Source organism: Hyperoodon ampullatus, assembly GCF_949752795.1.
Source record: "Hyperoodon ampullatus genome assembly, chromosome: 12".
Lineage (NCBI taxonomy): Eukaryota > Metazoa > Chordata > Mammalia > Artiodactyla > Ziphiidae > Hyperoodon > Hyperoodon ampullatus.
In genome coordinates this window covers 89,058,888-89,080,463 of record NC_136925.1, presented here as the reverse complement: position 1 = coordinate 89,080,463, position 21,576 = coordinate 89,058,888, and the positions used below count along the sequence as shown (strand labels likewise).

At 40.0% G+C, this 21,576-nt stretch overlaps 1 protein-coding gene across 2 annotated transcripts; it reads left to right on the top strand.

Moving 5' to 3' along the window:
* Window positions 1–2,587: 2,587 nt before the first annotated feature.
* Window positions 2,588–16,390, top strand: DYNLT2 (dynein light chain Tctex-type 2; the record flags this gene model as incomplete). 2 transcript variants are annotated; one of them, XM_079716705.1, is made up of 4 exons in its annotated part: window positions 2,588–2,720; window positions 11,059–11,265; window positions 14,046–14,204; window positions 16,280–16,390. In XM_079716705.1, exons 1-4 carry the CDS (start codon window positions 2,613–2,615, stop codon window positions 16,388–16,390), a joined length of 585 nt encoding a protein of 194 aa, XP_079572831.1. In that variant the 5' UTR covers window positions 2,588–2,612. The 2 variants fall into 2 exon arrangements, with proteins under 2 accessions (XP_079572831.1, XP_079572832.1); XM_079716706.1 differs by lacking the exon at window positions 14,046–14,204.
* Between the last annotated feature and the right edge of the window lie 5,186 nt (window positions 16,391–21,576).

Sequence of the window (21,576 nt, the reverse complement as noted above, 5' to 3'; positions counted from 1 at the left end):
GAAGGATTAAATAAAACCAAATTTTCATAATTTTCTCGACATTACACGAAGCTCATCTTATAAACCTGCAAAGAGATCACATTCTAGGTCTAAAACTGACCTGGGGTCTTTATGTGATGTATCAAGTTCAGGGATCTCTGTGTTCTAATATCAATAAGTCCTGGTAGCTCCCTGATTTGGAAGCCAGTCAGCTTAAGTTCCTCCATCCTGGTCAGCATCACCCTGTTATCCTGTCCACTATTCCTGTCCCCAAAGGCTTCACTTCCCCTTCTCAGGCCTGGTTGTTAACCAATCCTTTCAGGCCCTAACAGGTGAGGTGCTGCCCGAGAGACTCGTGTGGAATGTTCAGTGGTCCTCTGGGACACCTGCTCAGCCAGTCGGTGCACAACCCTAGGAGCACTGCTGGACGGCAGGGGGGAGGGGACTTGCTCCCGCTGCCTGCAGCCTGGGGCTTCCTGTGCGCTTCCTATTCTTTTGAGCACTGCCCTGCAGCAGCAGCAGAACTCAGTCTGCAGTCTTCCCGACACCTGTAGGCCCAGCTTTACCACCGAATGCCCACCACAGACACAACACCATGCGTCAGTGCCTTCCCTTCAGAACTCTGCTTCCCAGACTTGCCAGGCCCTTACACATAGATGGACAGCACAGTTTCCTCCTTAGACCCCTGAGTTTCAGCCATGCAGGTGCCCTCCTCTAAGTTTCTAAGCTTTAAACTTCCGACCACTTCCCTTAGCTCCCTCAGTCCTAGGGGGAGTGACTGCTTCCCGCAGCTGCCGTGTCCACGATACTACTTGCAGAGATCTCTTTTTATCCTTTCAGATAACTAGTTAACAATTTTTACCTAGTTAACTCTTTATACCAAATTATCTTAGTGCAAAATCTAGTGTGGTTTGTCTCTGGACTAACACAGAAATATAACTCTAAAAGGTCACATTCACATCAAAAGGGACTCCTTGCATTTTTAAAAAGGATTCGAACTCTAAAGGAATGAGCTGTAGTTCTGGAGTGACAGGCGACAGGCAGAAGTGATAATTCTGCACAAAAGTCCATCTACTCCACTAGCAGAGTGGGCCCTGGATTTGGCACCTGAAGTTGTAAAAAGGGTCTCTTTTGGTTGTAGACACTGGATCAACACAGTTGTCCCTCAGACTCAACCAAACAGTAAGATCTTAGAGCACAGAGACCACGTCTTATACAACGTTGTATCCCCAGGACACAGCATAGACCCTGGCACACAATAAATGAAACATAAGAGTTACATGAAGGATTGGCTCCTCCTACCCTGAGCTGCAATACACCCCTCCAAGTCTCCAAGACCTTCAGATCTGAGGAATGGCTATATTCTACCCCTACCAACACACATACAATTCTACAAGTTGGCTTCTAGGTTAACTTTTAAGTCCATACTGTTAGACAATAAAATCCAACCTCAAATCAACAAACATTAGATGCTGCAATGCTCTGATTGTCACTCATGACAATAAATACATCATCCTGTGTATTACACTCAGGAACATGCCTGTCCCCCCCTAGAAGCCAGAAACCCTGCATGTTTGTGTGCATGTGTGTGCACCTCCCACGTCATTTTTTGATACTTCAGTGTCTTGTCCAGAGCAGCATGGGGTAGTGCAAACGGCCTGTGCTTGAGAGCTAGAATGATCTGAGTTTGAATCCTTTCTCAGCCTCTTTACCTCTTGCCTTGAAAACGTTACTTAACATACCTGAGGCTTTTAACTGTAAAGCGGTGCAAAATATTATCACCTTCTCTGGTTGCCGTAATTAGAGATAATACTTGAAAAGCACCTAGCACATAGTACTCAGAAAGTAGCAGCTAGTGCTAAAACTGCTGACAGATGACTGACATTGAACTCCCTGAGACAGGAATGTAAGTAAAATCCTTATTTTGAGGCAACCCCACACTGAATCCGATCTACGGTCAGTTAATGAGACCCTTGTGATTTAGTTTTACGTTATCAAAATGGCCTAAAAATGTCCAATGTAATTCTGACTTGCAAATGTGAGCCAGAGGCGAGTATCTACACATACTTCCCACACTGCTCAGGGTACCACCTAGTGAAAACTTCCCTTAGGGGCGAAAGCCAGTCAGAACAAAAACTATAACCAACGCCGCGTTGTGCGTGCACGCCCCCGGCCCCGGTGAACAGCTCCGGGCCGTGGCTGTCGCGGCCACAGAGCCTCCACACGCGCGCAGAGCGTCCCCTCGGCCCCCACACCACGTCCTCGCGGACTGCAGCCGGGACCTCGGGCCCCAGGAACGACGTGGAGTCGGGCGGCGACAAGAAGCAGGAGGGCGGGGCGGGACGGGTCCAGCAGGCGCCCACCCAGCGCAGGCACGGCCGCCCTCCTCCGCCGCGGCACCGGCTGCGGCCCGGACGGCGCTTCCCGCGCCGCACTCCAAGGGGCGCGCTCAGGAGAACCGGCGACCGCAACTCTACCTCCATGACTTTCGGCGCCCGTCCGCGGCGCCGAGGGATGACGCAAGCCACGCCACACACGTCACGTCACGGCCCTCCCTGCGGCGCACTTCCGGCTTCCGCGGCGCAGGCGCGAGCGAGAACCTCTCGCGGGAATCGTCCGCGAGAGCCTGGGCGATGGAGAAGTGGGGCCAGGCTGGGAAGCCGTCCTCGGCCGTGGTGCCTCAGCAGCCGCCGGTGACGCCTCGGAAAGAGAGGAGGCCTAGCATGTTCGAGAAGGAGGCAGTGAGTGAGGAGACTCGGGACGAGGGCCAACCCCTAGGCTGCAGAGCTCCGGCTTTTGTGGTGTAGACCCTAGACCACCGCGCTAACTGACTGAAAAAGCTTCTTCAGTTCTCTTCAGATTTGTTCAGCTCAGGTTTCCTAAGAGGCGCTTTCCCCAGAAATACGTAATTTTAGTGTGTGTAGTGCCACCACACAAACCGCACCTTTACTAGCCAGAAGTAGGTGTATGTGTGCTGTGCTTCAAAATAATAACAATAATATTTGGATTGGCTATACCAAGCAGAACAATGGGATGTTTTGAGTTTTTGTAAACAGCAGCCTCAGTATTTGAAGAACATACGAGAAAGTTAAATTGAAAATAATTCTGTTCATTAACTTACTGTCTGAAATTAATGCAAAATGACATTCAATTTTATTGGTGGTATAACACCATGATTTCTTTATGAGCATAGTGTGAAAACCATTACAGTACAAAACTGTAATGATAGAGCTGGGACTTCTGGTCCACTTGCCTATAATTGTTTCTTTTCATACCTACTTCGTGGGACCCATAATCAACAGGATGAAGGAGAGATAATAGGCAAAACACTAATTTTTGAAGATCCTTATTTCAAATAACAGAATCCTTCCCACCCCACCCCCCCAAAAAGTCATGGCAGCATTTCAGGTTCTAATGACTGCTCTTTGGTGTCTACATTTTACAGAGGAAAGAGAAACAAAAGGAGGAAAAATAAATAGGGCAAGTTTGCAGAACCAAGAAAAAGCACAGCAAGGCTAGAAACCTTAATATATTGGATTTTAAATTCATGCTCCCAGAAACTTTGTTGTATTGCCTCGTAATAAGTCTGAGAAACAGGTCGCCTGCAGTAATGAAAAATATTTGTATTTTGAGGTGCCTTTTACAAACTTACTGTCTACTGAAGGTCTGAAGTCTTGAAAAGTGAGGAAGTCTGAACCCAAAAGGAGGGGACGACAGATAGGTTCACTTGGTATATAGGCCAGAATCTGGGGAAAGGGGGACATGGACCAAGGCAGTTCTTGCTTATTTGCTATGAATGTGATTAACCATAGCTGTCTTTAAAATCTGGGCTTCTACAGGTAAGAAATTTGAATTGGGAAGAGACTGAGAAAAGATTTCACAAATGCTCACTAAATGTGCCTGAGGGCAGTGAGTCACTAATTAGTCATTCCTAACTTTCAGGTAGCTGATTATTCTCATGATCCTGAGCATAAGAAAGATTAGGACACACAATTTAATGGTTATACATGTCTTTTGATTTTCTCTTTCCTGCATCCATTTATTTTCTTCTACTAGTAGCAACTCAGTTTTCCTTTGGAGAATTAACTAATTCCCTATTGGATAGAGTTTTGGTGGGACTGTCAGTCACCTTCCTTAACTTTGTGGTGAGGATGAGACCAAAACTAGGCTGATTAGATGAACTCTTCCTGTAATAATTAAAGAAAATGGTTGAGATTAATTTAAATTGAAGGCGGCATACTGAACTGCCTCAAGTGTCAGACTCTTTAGGCTTCTCTTCCATTCTGTGAGCTACTCCATATCTTTCCAATTAGTTATATATATGGTTAACAAGATTCCGTGCTTATTGCTTGCAACCAAAGATTCCAAAACCTTAAACAAATTACCGAAAATTGAAAACTTGGTTAGTCTCACTTGTCTATGTACATTTGGAAATCTTTAATACTAGCAAACAGGTTTTAGAAATACATTAATGTAATGGAATCTCATGACCATGCTCTTTTTTTTTCTAGGATTGTAGGCTCAACATAAGGAAATGCCATATCAATAGGTTAAATAATTAAACTCAGATTGTTTTAGTAGATACCAAAAAGTTCTTCATATTTAAAACTTATTTCTAATTTTTGGAAGTGACTACAAAGATTATTCCTTAATTAAGAGATAAAATACCCTTAATAAAGAGAATACTAAATCAAAAGCCAATATATATATGGAAGAAATGGCAGAGATGTGAGTTTTCAGCATATTAGAATCTATGATTGTTATTTTTAAACCACAAATGCATGCCCTATGCCCAAGGAATTCATTGCAGTTGAGAGCCACTGTTAATGATATAATATAGTTGTATCCCTTGGGTGTATTGTGAAAGGAAAAGAAGATGGCAGTACCCTGGAGAAGCATTCTATTAATCAAAAAGAACAAAATAAAGATTTCACTTTTAAGAGGTTTGGGGAGCTATAATGCTCTTCCACAACTAAAACATAAAGCGGTCTGACAGATGATTAAAACAGCAGGTTTATTTCTGATTAAGGACTTCTACTAGAAGCCAACATGGAGTAACTCCTACCAGAAACTACAGAAAATTACACAAAATGTATGAAGTATTTATCTCCACTGGCTGGATGTAAGGCAAGACAGGATTGTGATCTTTGAAAGATGAGAAACAAGAAAGGTCAGCCCCAAGATTTCCCCTAATGTACTGCCTGGTGAGGGCTTCCAGCCCATACCTTATGAAGATGTCTCCCTTAGTTGAGAATGATTTGGGAGTCAGGGTATGTCAGGGTGATATAAGAGCAGAGTATTAGAGAGGAGAGAGCTGTACAAACAGTTCCCAGGATCTGCAGAGGATTTTCCTCAAGTCTTCAGCTTAGTACATCAGTGCATCTGGTGAGGAAGTCAGGTGTGGCTAGAGAAAGAACCACCCAAAAGAAACAGAACAAAATCCTTGAACTTGCACAAAATAGACTTTTTTTTCCCACCAGTAAGAGTGGAAAACCATGTAAATCATAGGACATTGGTTAGAGTGCTAAGAAGTGTATTGTCTCAGTATTGGGGGAAAAAAACCCTAGACTTAGAGTTTTCTCTAGTTCGGCCTATCAAAGCTTAAAGACACGCCTCGAGAGGATTACAATGTTTCCAAGTTACTGCATTCTAGAAGAAAGCTCAAGAATGCATGTGGGAATACAAAAATATACAGCAAAAACAGAAGGTAAAATTCACAATATCTGGTGTTTAATTAGCATACCTTCAAAGAAGCAGAATAGTACAACTCAAAATGGAGAGAAGAAACAAAACACCCAGAAATGATAAAAAGATACAAATAGTATTAAAGGACACTAAAGCGGTTATTATAAAACAGTTATTGTATTACATTTTCATCACATTAAAGCAATTATAAAATACTGATATTATAAAAGAGTTAATATTATGTTCTGTTCAAGAATGAGGAGAGGGACTTCCCTGGTGGTCCAGTGGTTAAGACTCCATGCTCCCAATGTAGGGGGCCTGGGTTCGATCCCTGATCGGGGAACTAGATCCCACATGCCACAACTAAGGATCCTGCATGCTGCAGCTAAGGATTCTGCATGCCTCATTGAAGATCCTGCATGTGGCAACAAAGATCTCGCCTGCGGCAGCAAAGATCCTGCCTGCTACAACTAAGACTTGGGCACAACCAAATAAATAAATAAATATTTTTAAAAAAATCAGAAATGATTAAGCGTGGTAAATCCAAATCAAACCTCTAAGATGAAAAATATAATGTTGGAAATGTAAAATAAACTGAGTGGAATTAACAGCAGATTTGACACTGCAGAGCAGGCTTAGTCAATTTAGAGACAGCAATAGAAAATCTGAAATGAGCTATGGGAAAATTTCAGGCAAAATTTTATTATCTTTGGAGTCCCCAAGTGAGGAGAGGAGACAAACTGATCAAGACTTGAGAGAAAAATAAATAAAATCAGAAATTAAAGAGAAGAAATTAAAATTGATACCACAGAAATACAAAAGATCATAAGAGATCACTATGCCAACTAGTTGGACAACCTAGAAGAAATGGATAAACTCCTAGAAACATACAACCTTCCAAGACTGAGTCATGAAGAAAGAAAAAAATCTGAATTGACTGATTATTAGTGAGGAGATTGAATCAGTAATCAAAAACCTACCTAAAACAAAAGTCCAGGATCAGATGGCCTCACTGGTGGATTCTACCAAATATTAAAATAAGAATTAATACCAATCCTTCTCAAACTCTTCCAAAAAAATAGAAGAGGAAGGAACACTTCCAAACTCATTTTCAAGGCCAGCATTACCCTAATACCAAAACCAGCCAAGGACACCACAAGAAAAGAAAATTATAGGCCAGTATTCCTGATGAACATAGATGGAAAAATCCTCAACAAAATATTAGCAAACTGAATTCAATAGCACATTAAAGAGATAATGCACCATGATCAATGGGAGTTTATACCAGGGATGCAAGGGTGGTTCAACATCTGCAAATCAATCAGTGTGATACACCACATTAACAAAATGAAGGATAAAAATCTCATGATCAAAAAAAAATCTCATGATCAAATAGATGCAGAAAAAGCTTTGACAAAAATTAACACCCATTTATGGTTTTTTAAAAAAACTCTCAACAAAGAGGTTATAGAGGGAGTGTACCTCAACATAATAAAGGCTGTATATCAAAAACCTACAGCTAGGGCTTCCCTGGTGGCGCAGTGGTTGAGAGTCCGCCTGCCGATGCAGGGGACATGCGTTCGTGCCCCGGTCTGGGGAGATCCCACATGCCGCGGAGCGGCTAGGCCCGTGAGCCATGGCCACTGGGCCTGCGCATCCGGAGCCTGTGCTCCGCGAGGGGAGAGGCCACAACAGTGAGAGGCCCATGTACCGCAAAAAAAAAAAAAAAAAAAAAAAAAAAAAAAAACCTACAGCTAACATCATACTCAATAGTGAAAAACTAAGCTTTTCCTGTAAGATCAGGAAAAAGACAAGGATGCCCACTTTTGCTCTTTTTATTCACATAGTCCTGGAATTTCTAGACAGAACAATTAGGTACGAAAAAGAAATTAAAGGCATTCAAATTGGAAAGGAAGAAGCAAAATTGTTGCTTTTTGTATATGACATGATATTATATATAGAAGATCCTAAAGACTCTACCAAAAAAAACCCCATTAGAATTGAAAAACAAATCCAGTATAGTGGCAGGATACAAAATCAATATAAGAAATTCTGTTGGGTTTCTATGTACTAATAATGAACTATCAGAAAGAGAAATTAAGAAAACAATCTCATTTACGATTGCATCAAAAGGAATAAAATACTTAGAAATAAATTTAACCAAGGAGGTGAAAGACCTGTCCACTGAAAACTGTAAGACATTGATGTAAAAAAATTGATGACATAATAGAAATATATTTCATGCTCATGGATTGGAAAAATTAATATTGTTAAAATTTCCATAGTATCAAAAGAACCTACAGATTTAATATAATACAATCCCTATCAAAATTCCAATCCCCATTCCAATTCCAAAAAAAAATCTGATGAAAAAAGTGGGCAGAAGATCTGAATAGATATTTTTCCAAAGAAGACATACAGACGGCCAACAGGTACATGAAAAGATGCTCAGTGTTACTAATCATCAGGAAAGTTTCATATCAAAACTCACAACTGTTAGAATGGCTATTATCAAAAAGACGAGATAAGTGTTGGTGAGGATGTAGAGAAGAGAACATTTGTGCACTGTTGGTGGGAATGTAAATTCATATAGCCACTATGGAAAACAGTAGAGAGGTTCCTCAAAAAGTTAAAAATAGGACTACCATGTGATCCAGTAATTCCACTTCTGGGTATTTATCTGAGGAAAACAAAAACACTAATACAAAAAGATATATGCACCCCCATGTTCATTGCAGCGTGATTTTCAATAGCCAAGATATGGAAATGACCTGAATGTCCAATGATGAATGAATGAATAAAGAAGATATGGTGTATATATACAAAAAAGAGTGAAATCTTGCCATTTGCAAAAACATGGCTGTGTCTCAAGTGCATTATGTTAAATGAAATGTCAGAGAAAGACAAATGCCATATGATCTCTTATATGTGGAAGTTCACAGATGCACAGAACAGATTGGTGGTTGCCGGAGGTTGGGGTGTGGGGAAAGGGCTGGAGAGTGGGCAGAATGGGTGAAGGGGGTTAAAAGGTACAAACTTCAGTAAAATAATTATAATAATATGCTCAAGTGTGTTTTATTCCAGGAATGCAAGGTTGGTTTAACATTCAAAAATCAATGTAACTCACCATATTAACAAACCATTAGGGATGAAAAATAGGATGGAAATTGGTAACATTTCTACCTAAATTAAAGCAGCTCACCCAGTCATGGGTCTAGCTGGATGATAACATAAATCTAAGATGATATCCTGTCTCTGTAAAGCATATTCAGTGGTGGAACAGAAAATATGTACTTCTTATAATTAGATGTCCAGAGGAGAGGTGGGAGATTCTGCACTAAACATGCTTTTCCTCTTCCTAACTTGCTTATCACATAAACTCCCTCAGAGAGGAACAAATCAGAGGGCAAAGAAGGGGAAGCATTGCTCCAATAACAGTTTCTGCCACATAGAAACATCAATGGTAGAGAATAAATATTTTCCCATAGCATTCCTGGGAATATGATGTTTAATGTATACATTTTAAACTACTGGTCTATGAAGTAAGGTGTGAAAAATGAAGAGTGATAGAAATATGTAGAACTGTAGGAAAATTAAGATGTAATAAACATTAAAATTAATAAAATTTTAGTAGGGAACAATGGTATTTTTATGTTATACAACTCCTAAAGACATAAAATGTGTTTTTAAATCACCTTAACTGGGACATTGAAAGAATATCAAAGGAATTAATGCTTCAGAATAAATTGAAAGAAATCTTTGTAACATAAAAAATTAATTGTAAATAAAAGTTCTTCTGTAAATGCAGAAGCAAACCATGTTCCTGGTTTGAAAAGCTATTGTACAGTTATGAAGTTATTTATCATTAACATTATTTGTAAACAAGTATTTTAAACTATAAATTATTACCTCAGGCCCTGATCTCCCTATAATCTATTCACCATACAGCAGCCACAATAATCTTTTAAAACTGTAAATAAGAAACTATCACTTGCCTGTCTAAATCCTTCCAATGGTTCCTCATCATTCTGAGAATAAATTTCAAATTCCTTTTCAAATTCTACTTAGTCCTACATGATACCTTTTTGTTTTTAATGTATTTTATTTATATGTATTTGGCTGCGTTGGGTCTTCGTTGCTACGCGTGGGCTTTCTCTAGATGTGGCGAACGGGCTACTCTTCATTGTGGTGTGCGTGCTTCTCACTGTGGTGGCTTCTCTTGTTGCGGAGCACGGGCTCTAGGTGCGCGGGCTCAGTAGTTGTGGCGCATGAGCTTAGTTGCTCCGTGGCAAGTGGGATCTTCCCAGACCAGGACTCGAACCCATCTCCCCTGTATTGGCAGGTGGATTCTTAACCACTGCGCCACCAGAGAAGCCCCATGATACCTTTTTAACCTTATTCTGTTACTACTATTTTCCTCACTCTAAATGATCCAGACACACCAAAGACACGTCTATTCTCAAAACATGTTCTTTGTCCTTCCTATTTCCTGTTCCTTTTAGACTTCAGCCCAAACCGGACTGAAGGGACTTCTCCAATTATTCAGTCCAAATTAGGCCCTCATGATGAGTTTCTATCAAGTCATGTGATTTTATTTGTATAGCAATTACCACTATTTAAATTGGCTTATTCATTTCCCTATATATGTTTTTATTGTCTATCAGTCCTCCTCCCCACTAGAAGGATAACTCCATGAGTGCAGAGTCCTTGATTATGAGTTAATACAAGTAAAACAATTAATTCCTGGTTATTATAATGAAGTTCAGCACTGTAACTTCAGAACCTAGAGTACTTAACCATAGTAGCCATTAAATAAGTAGTTCTTTAAGACAGGTTGAATGTCATACAATAAATATTGAATGTAAAAAGCACAGAAAGATGTATATACCAAATCAGTACACATTTGTTATCTTTTCAATTTAAGACTTGCAAATGTGTTATGTAAATAATTATTATTTATTCAAAGATAAACTAATTAAAATTATAAGACAATAAAGGATAATATTTTCATAATGTCAGGGCAGGGAACATGAAAGGTTTTCCTTACATACCAGTCTTCTAGCCACTCAGTTGCCCTCTCAGGGGCCACTCTTGTTTCTAGTTCTTTTGCATCTTCCATGGATGTTCTAAATATATGCATTCAAATTTGTGTTTGTGTGTATTTGTGTTTATAGATAAATAGATGATAGCTATATTCTTTTTTCTTCTTTTACCAAATTGATAGCCAGGAGTGAATCTAGGATTTAGCAACCACATAATCATAGAAGTCTTATAATGGATTTCCAAGCTTTGTGTCAGTCCTGTCCCATTGCACCAGGGTTCTTAAAACCGAAATTTCATTTTACAATTAAAAAAGTAATCTCTCTCTTTCTGTCTCTCTCTCCCTCCTTTCAGTATGCACAGATATTAAGAGAAAGACTGAGAGAATCAGTTCATGATGTTCAGTACGTAGAGCCACCATTTGATGACTCAATTGCTGACACAGGTAAAGAATGGAAGGGTGCCCTGGCAAAACTGAAGTTTGCTAATTCATACAGAATGGAGCCATTGAAGAAATTCCAGGCTTATTCAGTAGAAACGAAAATCCAGCAGATATTAAAGGTAGGTTGATAGATATATATGATAGCAATATCTTAGCTTTGGGGGTTTGATAAACTATATTAAGATTTATGGCAGTATAGTTACCCTGATTGGTTTTTTTGTAGCTTTTATCTCTGAAAATATGAAAGTACTTTGGAGTCATACTCAGTAATCTTCATGTTGATGCTATGATTAAAGCTAGACCAAAAGGAATATTCTTTTGCTATTTCATTTAACTCTTAATTATCCATAAATTATTTATCCTTCAGGTTCCATGTGTCTCCCATGTTTGGAGGAATGAATAAAAAAACCCCAAATTGAATATGTGTGAAAAATTGATTCATGACGACACTAAAACATCTTAAGAACAGGCAATCCCCAATTTATGCATGGGTTTTCTTCATTAAACCAGCTGGAATCTAAAGTTCATTTAAGACAGTCTGAAACTCAGACACATGTTTTCAGGCTAGTCCAACAAAGCTTCTTCAATTTTACAAAATTAATACTGTAATACTAATACCAACATTAATTATACTAGTGTTGATATCTGAAGACTACATGGTTCAGATGGGAAGAATTCCCTTCACCATCTTTCCTAATAAAGGGCCAAATTAAAAACTTTTTAATTATAGAATGTTTGTTTAAGGGACCACTTTTTCTGAATCCCCTTTTCACCTTTGGGCACCCAGGATTTTTCTGATGACCAGATTCCCTTTGTGGGACTCTACCCAGCCTAATCTCCCTCCCCCACCTCTAATTTACAAGGTGCACTCCTTTAGTAATAACTGATGTAAGCTAGCTATTGGGAAGAAAGCATATGTTTAGTTTATTCTGTATAAATGATTAATGTCCCTTTAATTGTATCAAAGTTAATTCTTAAATGAATTAACCTTTATTAATACAGAAGAATATTTACGAAACCCACCCTCCAACCTCCCTCCACCACCATAGACATAGATACATTTCTAAGCTGAATTAATAATTATCAGATAATATTTGGTAAAGATATTATGGCTCATAACTTCAGGAAATAAATTCAATACAATAAAATAATTATTAATTCTCTGATCTAAACACTAATAGCAAGCATTTGTGATTGAGTATACATTTTGGTGTGTCTCTCACTCAGCCCTACCACATAGACTGAGTTCAAGTTTATTGAATATAGTAGAATTTCAAATTGTATTTGCATGTGATAGCTTATAGAATTGCATTGAGCATGATGGGGCCTGGAACAGCTTATTGGAAATATAGGTGGAAGGCTAGGGGTCATAGAGAGGCCGGGGATTTTCCTTTGCATTTAGGGATCATTGAACACAGTTCTAGACACAGAAACAGTATATACTGATGGAGCTTATAGGTATCTTCCTATAGCACGTGCTCTTTATTTATTAAAAATGAACACTTATGTAGATAAAGCCTGGGATCTCTTAGGCAGATTCAGAAGGGAGAATGGATGTTGCTAAGTGTCCAAAAGATTGAGCCAATTGCCTGAAGGAACTAAATTCTTCTAGACCCAGTTTAGATCCAGAAGCATTCTAGAAGGGAACCAAAACCAAAAAATGGGTAATTTATTTGGTTTTACTTGCCTATAAAATTACCAGGTAGGCATCCATTTGTTGTCATTAGAACTCAGAACATTGGTTAATTTATCATTGGTCTGAGTCAGTTAATCAATGCCAGGTGCCACCTGCTCACCAGCTGGTTCAGGTCTGCTTATGGTTTGTTGGAAAATGTAGTCCTTCATGGCCCACATCTGTCTCCCTGCCTGCCCCCAGCTATATATTAATTTAGTAACAAACATGAGAAATCTTTGATTTCCTTGATATTCTCCTGGAGGCCACAGAAAAAAAGCAGTAGAATGAGAAGCCATAGAAACAGGATTAGAAAGAAGTGGCCTTTAATTTGTGGAGACAGGAAGACAGGAATAGGGACTTCCCTGGTTGTCAGTGGTTAAGACTCTGCCCTTCCAATGCAGGGGGTGTGGGTTCGATCCCTGGTCGGGGAACTAAGATCCCACGTGCCACGTGGCCAAAAAAAGAGACAGGAATAACATAATGCAGGCTCTGCTCCTGAATTTTAGCAAATATATAAATTTGAAAAGCATTTAAGATTCTCTACCTAAGAATTCCCAGAAGCTTTGTTTTAAAATTCCTCTTGTGTCTCCCTAATAACTGCTTGGCACAGTAATCTAGTAAAGGAAAACTTAAGCTTAAGGGTTGCTAATGAAGGGCAATTGAACATAATTTAAAAACCAAACTAGGGCCTCCCTGGTGGTGCAGTGGTTAAGAATCCACCTGCCAATTCAGGAGACATGGGTTCGAATCCTGGTCTGGGAAGATTCCACATGCCGTGGAGCAACTAAGCCCATGCGCCACAACTACTGAGCCTGTGCTCTAGAGCCCGTGAGCCATAATTACTGAGCCCGTGCGCCACAACTACTGAAGCCCGCCTGCCTAGAGCCCATGCTCTGCAACAAGAGAAGCCACTGCAATGAGAGGCCCGAGCACCACAACGAAGGGTAGCCCCTGCTCCCTGCAACTAGAGCAAGCCCGCGCACAGCAACAAAGACCCAATGCCGCCAAATATTAAAAAATAAATAAATAAATACAACTAAATTTTCTTCAAAATTATTATTGAAATAAATTGGTAAACATATCAACCATTTGATATTATTTGGTTAGAAACATGTATATTTTTCAAAAAGTTACATGTATTAATCAGACATATTTTCTACTTCAATTTTTGTTTAGAAAATATTTGGTTTGAAAATTAAAATATTTTTCTTAATTTTTTTAAAGGAAAATCTTAAAGATGTCAAATATGATGACAAAGTCTTCTCTCATTTGTCGCTTGAATTAGCAGATCGCATATTGTTAGCAGTCAAAGAATTTGGGTTCCACCGTTATAAGTTCATTATAAAAGTATTATTCATTCAAAAGACGGGTCAGGCAATCAATGTAAGTACCTCACTGATAAGCATCTACCAAGTTCAGCTATGAGGTCTCCCCTCTAAGTGACTTGATATTTATTGCAATGTCTCAAAGGCACTTCCAGATCCTGAGGTGCATCTTGACTGAAAGGATAATTATGTGAACTATATTTTCTTTCACTATGAATTATTTGAAAAATACTAAGCTAGAAATGGTAATTTTCTGTTAATAATTTATTAAATTGTATGGGTATTCTGTTCCTTGATCATAACAGTTTTGACAATTTAATGTCATTTAATAATTGATTAACCAGTAAATTTATTTAGGGCACTAAATAATGGGTATAGGTACTGAGGAAAATACAGAAAATTATATGACATGGACCATGATTGCCAAGGAGTTTTTACTCCAGTCAAGAAAATAAAGCAACACAATTTAGAGTGTAAGAAAATAAAATGATGTGGAGAATGTAATAGCCTAGGTTTTAGCGTCCAGTTGGCCTGGATATGAATCCTGGCAGCAACACACACTGCCTCTGGCCTGGACATAGTTTTTTCTTCTGTAAAATGGGGATGATAAAACCTACTTGCTAGAGTTAATGTGAAGATTTAATAAGATTATCCGTATTAAAATCCTTAACAGAGTGCCCAGCCCAGAGTCCTCAATAAACAGGCTTATTTTTTTTATTCAATAAATATTTATTGAGCAATTCCTGCATGAGAAAGGCTTATTACTATTACTTACAAGTAAGAGTGCCATACCCCGAGAGCTGTGTGCGTTTCTAATGAGTAGAGCGCGAGTGTGTGGGGTGGGACAGTCTGAGGGGCTCCATGAGGAAGCCCAGCGGGAGGACTTGGCTGGGCGGAAGGCTGCCGCCCACACGGCAGTCAGCAAGGCTCTGGGGAGGACAGAATTACACCACAGCCCACGTGCACACGCGGGGACCTAGACGCTTCTAGATGGTGACGAGTGCTCCACGGACGGAGTGACTACTTGGGATGTCTGGAGACGGGGAAGGGCCTCTGATGTCTGAATGACAAGAAGAAACCAGCCATGCCAAAGATCAGGGAGAATGTCCAAGCAGAGAAAACATGGAGCGCAGAGACGCTAAGGCGGGCGAACTCACTGTGCTCGACTAATAACCAGAGAGGCTGTGGTGTATTTAGGTAGCCCCACCCCAGAATTTAGCAGCCTAAGACACCAGCCATTTGTTTGCTCATCATTCTGTGGGTCAGCTTAGCCTGGATTAGCTGTTTGGATTTTCTGCTGGTCTCACGGATGCACTTGCAGCCATCCAGTGACTCAGCTGGACCTAGAGGTCCACGACGGCCTCACAGGTGTGACAGTTGGTGCTGGCTGTTGGCTGGGGCACCTGGGTCCCCCTGCACAGGAGCCATCATCCTCCAGTGGACTGAATGGGCTTCCTTACATGTGGGGCTCCTCAGAGCATTCCAGGAGGTGAGAGGAGAAGACCTCTTAAGGCCTTTCTTGGAAGTTGCACAGTGTTACATTCTTTTGCTCAGAGCAAGTCCCAAGGCCAATTCATATTCACAGGGTGGAAAAATAGACAGCCTCTTGATGGGAGATGCCACAGAGGATTTTTAACCATTTTAGAGCCACCACAGAAAAAGATTATGTGTGGCTTTGCAGGTGAAGCAAGGAATTAGGGTTTCTCTTTTAACAGCCTGCTCACAGAGTCAATACCATTTTTTAATTTCAAGACAAACTTTTGGTCGAAAATCTTTTAAGGGTGGGAAGGATAATTCCTTATTATGGACTATAACACCGCAGAATAGTACTGCATGCAGAACTACTAGACCCAGATTACAGAGTGCCTCCTGTTCCTGCCCCCGGACACTCTCTGCTAAGGGAGGCTCATTCTGTGTTAGATAACTTAGCAGCTCCAGTAAAAGAAAAGATGGACCCAAGAAGCATCACTGTCAAGTCTTCTCAGCAAAGGGAAAATTGGACAAATTACTTGTAAAATATAACTTTCTGAGATAGTGATGCATCTTCTAAAAAGTATCAAACTTGTATAGATTTAAAAATTACTACTTAACATGTTCGATCTAAAGTGGGTCTTCTAAACATTTCTCTCATAGATTGCCAGCAGATGGATCTGGGATGTTGCGTGGGACAGCTGGGTTGCTGCGAAACATGAAACTGAAACTTACGTGGCATTGGCCTTAGTATTTGCTCTTTACTGTGAATAGCTTGTTACATGTACTAAAGAGTGTTCACTTCTCAACTTTTCAAAAATACATGAAATTTATAGATTTGTGAACCTCATAGTAGTTTTGATTAGCTATTTTTTTATATCTCCAACTGAAGCTTCTTAATTGTATTCTTTTAACAACAAAGTTAAAGCTGGATTTTTACCTTTATACTTACTAGTTATCATATTTATTAACATTGTATTACCCCAAAGTATAAGAGGTATATGTATATGCCTTTTTCATATATATATATATATACGAATACATGAATGCTTATGATGGATTATAATATGGGGGAATTATTTATTATCCTAGTTAGATTTAAGAAAATTAGAATTTGCTACAGGATATTATGCAACCTTGTAAAATGTTAAATTAAGTAAATGTTAAGATAGATTTTTGGAAAACTTCCAAAGGCAGATATTTTGAATGGTATCTTAATATACTACATGCATTCTTTTGAAAGAAGTCACCAAGTTTGAAAGAAAGATGTTGATATATTTAATACTTCCCTAACTAACACCGCTCCCTCCAATCAAAACACTTCCAAGTGTGCAGTCTTTCTATTTGCTAGTCCATTAGTTAAGCTCTTTTTAGCTGCAAGAACCGAAAAACCTAACATAATTATTTTTTAAAAAGAGGAAAATTGTATTTCTCAGGCATTTGATCAAGGATCCGGGTTCTTTCTGTCTTCCTGCTCTCCCCTCAGATTCTATATACATGAGTTTAACTTGGTAGAATTTAACCACGTTCTCATGGCTTTATCATCATGATTCACTCCCTGAGCTGGGTTGAAGCTCACCTTCCCTGAAGCACACGGCCATGTGGAGAATGGACACCACTGTCAATCGGGGCTTCTCCTGCAAGGGGGCAGGGGGTGGGCTTGGTGGAGCCAAGCAGTAATGTCTGTGATAATTCATACTATTTTCAAGTTATAGTCAGAACTTGAAGACACATGCCAAACTTAATGGACAGTAAAAATACTGATTAGTTGAATAATCTATAAACAGGAAAACAGAAAGACAGAAGAGAGTTTTCTTTTCACTTGTGTGTTTTAATGCGTTGGATAATCCAGGACTGGCAGTTCCATACTACACAGCATAGACATGATAGTTGTAGCCCAAAGAATCTTTAAAGCAGGATTTATTGTTTGCTAACTTTGGTCACAGGAAAATCAGTAATAACAAACCTAAGAAGGGCTTCTGATTCCCTGCTTCTTAAAGCTTTATAGCAGTTAGTGACCATCGTTTACATGGCTCACAGAACTCCTCTGTCATCCCTCCCTCTCCTCCAGATGCATTCTGAGTTTCTTTCCTTAACAAGGACCTGACTTTTCCCTGAGGAAGAGTCCCACTGCAGCCCTCTCAAGTAAAAGCTGGTTTTTCTCTCATCCCTCATCGCTAATGCCTCAGAGCCAGGAGGTAGGTAGGCAACCCCACTGACTGTAAAAAGCTCTGGCTCCTGGAAATTTATGCTATCTGGATATACAGTTCTTTACTTCTGTGTGTCATTGTTGCCTCCTAGTCCCCTGGCCTGTTCCTTCTCATTTCTTGAAAACCTGAGCTACTGGATTGCAAGCTTCATCTCCAGTCAACTCCTGCTGTCATTCTTTGTGACTTCAATATCCACGTAGATAATCATCCAATAAGGCAGCTCTCGCTTTGCACAAGTTGTAGTTACTACAGTTTAGTTGAATCACACCAGTCCCCCAACAACATGGTTCACATTTCAGTGACCACAGTATATTAACCGTGAGTAACTTCATAAAGTACAAACTCCTCAGCCAGCTCTTCAGTCCTCAAGTCACTATGTAAATAGCAGGTGGGCGTCATGAGCCTTCTGTCAAAGTCCGTCAGTCACTGGTCACTGCACTTGTGGTATTCAGCTCTTCAAGGTCACAAGACAGCAAAGCATGTAGTTGTGTTGCCTCCTTGTCTCCCAGTGACAAAACCACATGATGTTTTACAAAAATGGACCACCAAAAGAGGAAATGGGGCAAAAAAAGGTGAAAGTGCATCAAAGAAGTAAGAAGTGATGATGCTAGAAATGAAATTGGTTAGGAAATTTGAACATGACAACAGCAAAACCAAGATAAGATGAGACCTAAGCCCACATGGAAGTACTGCAGGAATCATGGGGAGAAAGTCCAATAAGTAAGAAAAATAAGGTGAGGTTGCATCAACATCTTTTAGCTTAAATTGTCTAGGAATAGAAAGCCACTTGTGGTTGTGAAAGACTTTCTTCTACTTTGGATAGAAAACTGTACGGTATCTGCTGTTCCACACCCGCAGATTTAACCAATGGCAGATGGTATAGTAGTGTAGATATATTTAGTGAAAACAATCTGTATAAGTGGACCTGCACAGTTCAAGTATCAACTGTAATAATAATTTTTTAAAAATCTCAATCAGTTTGGCTAACATTCAGGCCAAAGCGTTGAAGTTAGTTACTCTGTTGAAAGAAAACTGTAATTACAAAGAGACACAAAAACAACCTTTTTCTGCGAGTAAAGCCTGGTTCCATCATTTTAGGCATCGACATGAACTGATTCATGTCGACCTATCTGGTGAATCTGCTGTGAAATATGCACCCAGATTTCACAGGTTAGTTACAGACAGTGGTTGTGAGAAAAGGACGGAGATGTCCAGAGGAAAGGAGGCTAATGAGACTTCATGTTAAAGAGACCCTTGGAGGTCACTTACAACATCGAAAATGCAAAAGATAAAATGCTGGAAGCCGTCCAAACTTTGAAAGAAGTATGACAATTTATCAGGGCATAAGAAAGATAAGTTACAGGATGAGAAAAAGGCAAGCACAATTTAAATTACTCTTGGTAAAGTTTTTAAAAGAAAATACTAATTCTCAATGTTTGTCGTGTTTCAAATTACAGTGTGCTAAATATAAGTTTTACATTGAAAAAAATTGTGTATATGTGTATAATTGTCAGTAAGGGAGTTTTCAGTTTTTTAACGAAAGTTTTTTAAAGTTGTAGAAGAACTCTACTTTTTCTCTTTGATTAATAAGATTACTTTGTACAGCTTCCATGGTTGTTTTTATGGCCCTGGGCTATCATGCAACTAGGACTGTCTGTGCTCTAGGTTCCCAGTTCCTTGACCAACTCACATTCAAGGACCTTTTCATCTAGCACACGTTGGGCATCTGCTCCTTGGTTCATCCTGTAGACCTTGTTAGCCTCAAGATCAGTATGACCTCTGAAATCTCAGTTTCGAGCAGGTTACTCTCATGCAGTGGTTTCCTGTCCTTCTAGCTCACCACCTGGCACACCCTGAAGACAGTCACTTTTCAGTCTTGTTGAGCCCTCCCGCTCACTGACCTCACTCTTTCACAGCTCTTTGTTTTCTGCCTCAGATCTTATGGCCCATCTTCATAACTGCTGTACAGTCACTCCCTGACAAACACACTCCAAATTCCTTTGCCCCTCTTCTTCCTTTGGGAACACCCCTTCCCGAACAATCCGGAATCCCCTTGTCTGCTTTGTCCAAGCCAGAGTTCAAATACCTGAACTTGACTGACTGGTTTCACTTTAAATTCACGACCACAAACCTCCAGTGGGCAAACACTTGGCATCCTAGAAGCTTTGTTTTCCTATCCCCACACCTCCTCTCTCCCCCAGTTCCCTATATTCCTCTCCTCTGCTCACCTTCAGCTTATGATCTCACCTCATACCTGATCAAGGAAAGAAGAAGTATCAGAGGAAAAATCCCTCAAGTTCCCACCACCAGATCTCCAAAGCTACTCATATCTGCAGCCACAGTCTGGTTTCCGTCTGGTTACAATAAACATCCTCCTATCAAAGGCTTATCTCAACATCTGTGCTGCCTTCCACCCTTCTCATGGCAGGCACTTTCCAGCACCTATCTCCTCTCTCTCCGTGCATCATGATTTTCCCATTCTACTGAGTCATCTTGTCAGCATGCAAACATGCTCTAGTGTCTTCTGTCATAAAAACGACAGCAACCCACCTCTCCACCCACCCTCTTTCTCTATTACACTTCTCTCTGTGCAGCACTCTGGTTCCAATTCCTAGCCTCCCATTCCTTCCCTAATCGACTTCAATTTAGCTTCTGAAATCGCCACACCATTGAAACAGCTTGGGACAATAAAGATTGGTAGTTACTACCAAATTTCTAAATACAATGGACATTTTCCTGTCCTTATCTTACTCAACTTCTCAATTGACATGTAGATCAGTCCCCTGTTTGAGACACTCTACCCTCTCAGCTCACAATACTTGATAAGTTTTCTTCCTTCTCTATTTCCAGCAGTATCTCTGGAATTCTTAACCTTGGGCCTTTTTCTTACCTATATCTACATATGCTAAGTGGTCTCATACAGTTTTATGGCTTTTTTTTCTTCACCACTCTATTGCCAGTGCTTTACTCAGGGCCTAATTTAATACATAGTAAGGTAGTATTTGATGAATAAATGAATAAATGATCCCTTGTATTTCTATCACCTAACATAGTTCTTAGTTGGTTTCCATAAAATATTTGTGAAATAACTGAATGGACATTATTATTCTAATCCTGCAAATGAGGAAATGGAGGGTCAGAAAGATTAAATAATTTATCCATGATCACACAGCTAATAAGTGGCACAGCTGGTATTCATTTGGTCTTAATTCCAAATCTTTGTTCTCGCCATTACATCAAACTGCCTCCCTGTATATTTCACTCCTAACTCCAAGAATCTACCTTCATTTACCCTATTCTCAAGCCACAATGGAATGACCTTTGCACTTGAATATGCCTCTTATTTTCCCACCTCTCAGTCTTTTTCAGGCTTGAACCCATATTTCCACTTCTAATTGTACATTTACAGGAAGTTGTCCTACCAGTCTCTTAAGATACTTTTCAAATTCTATGTCAACCTTAAAATCTTAATTTTTCTGGTTGCAAGTAAATTTTCTCCCACCTGTGAACGAAAAATGTCGCCTGCCGTATTAGTAAACAAAGGATGTTGCAGCCATCAAGCCATCACGTTATGGCCACCCGACAGTTGGCCCTGGGGGAACTCAGGATGGAGGCAGGATGCCCCACCATCCTGCAGTCAGGTGCTGAAGTACCCGACCACCCTGGCAGTGCACCCTGAAGAAACTCAGGATGAGGAAACACAGGATACTGGCCCCCAGTAGCTGAGGTGCACATCAAAGGAATGCTTTC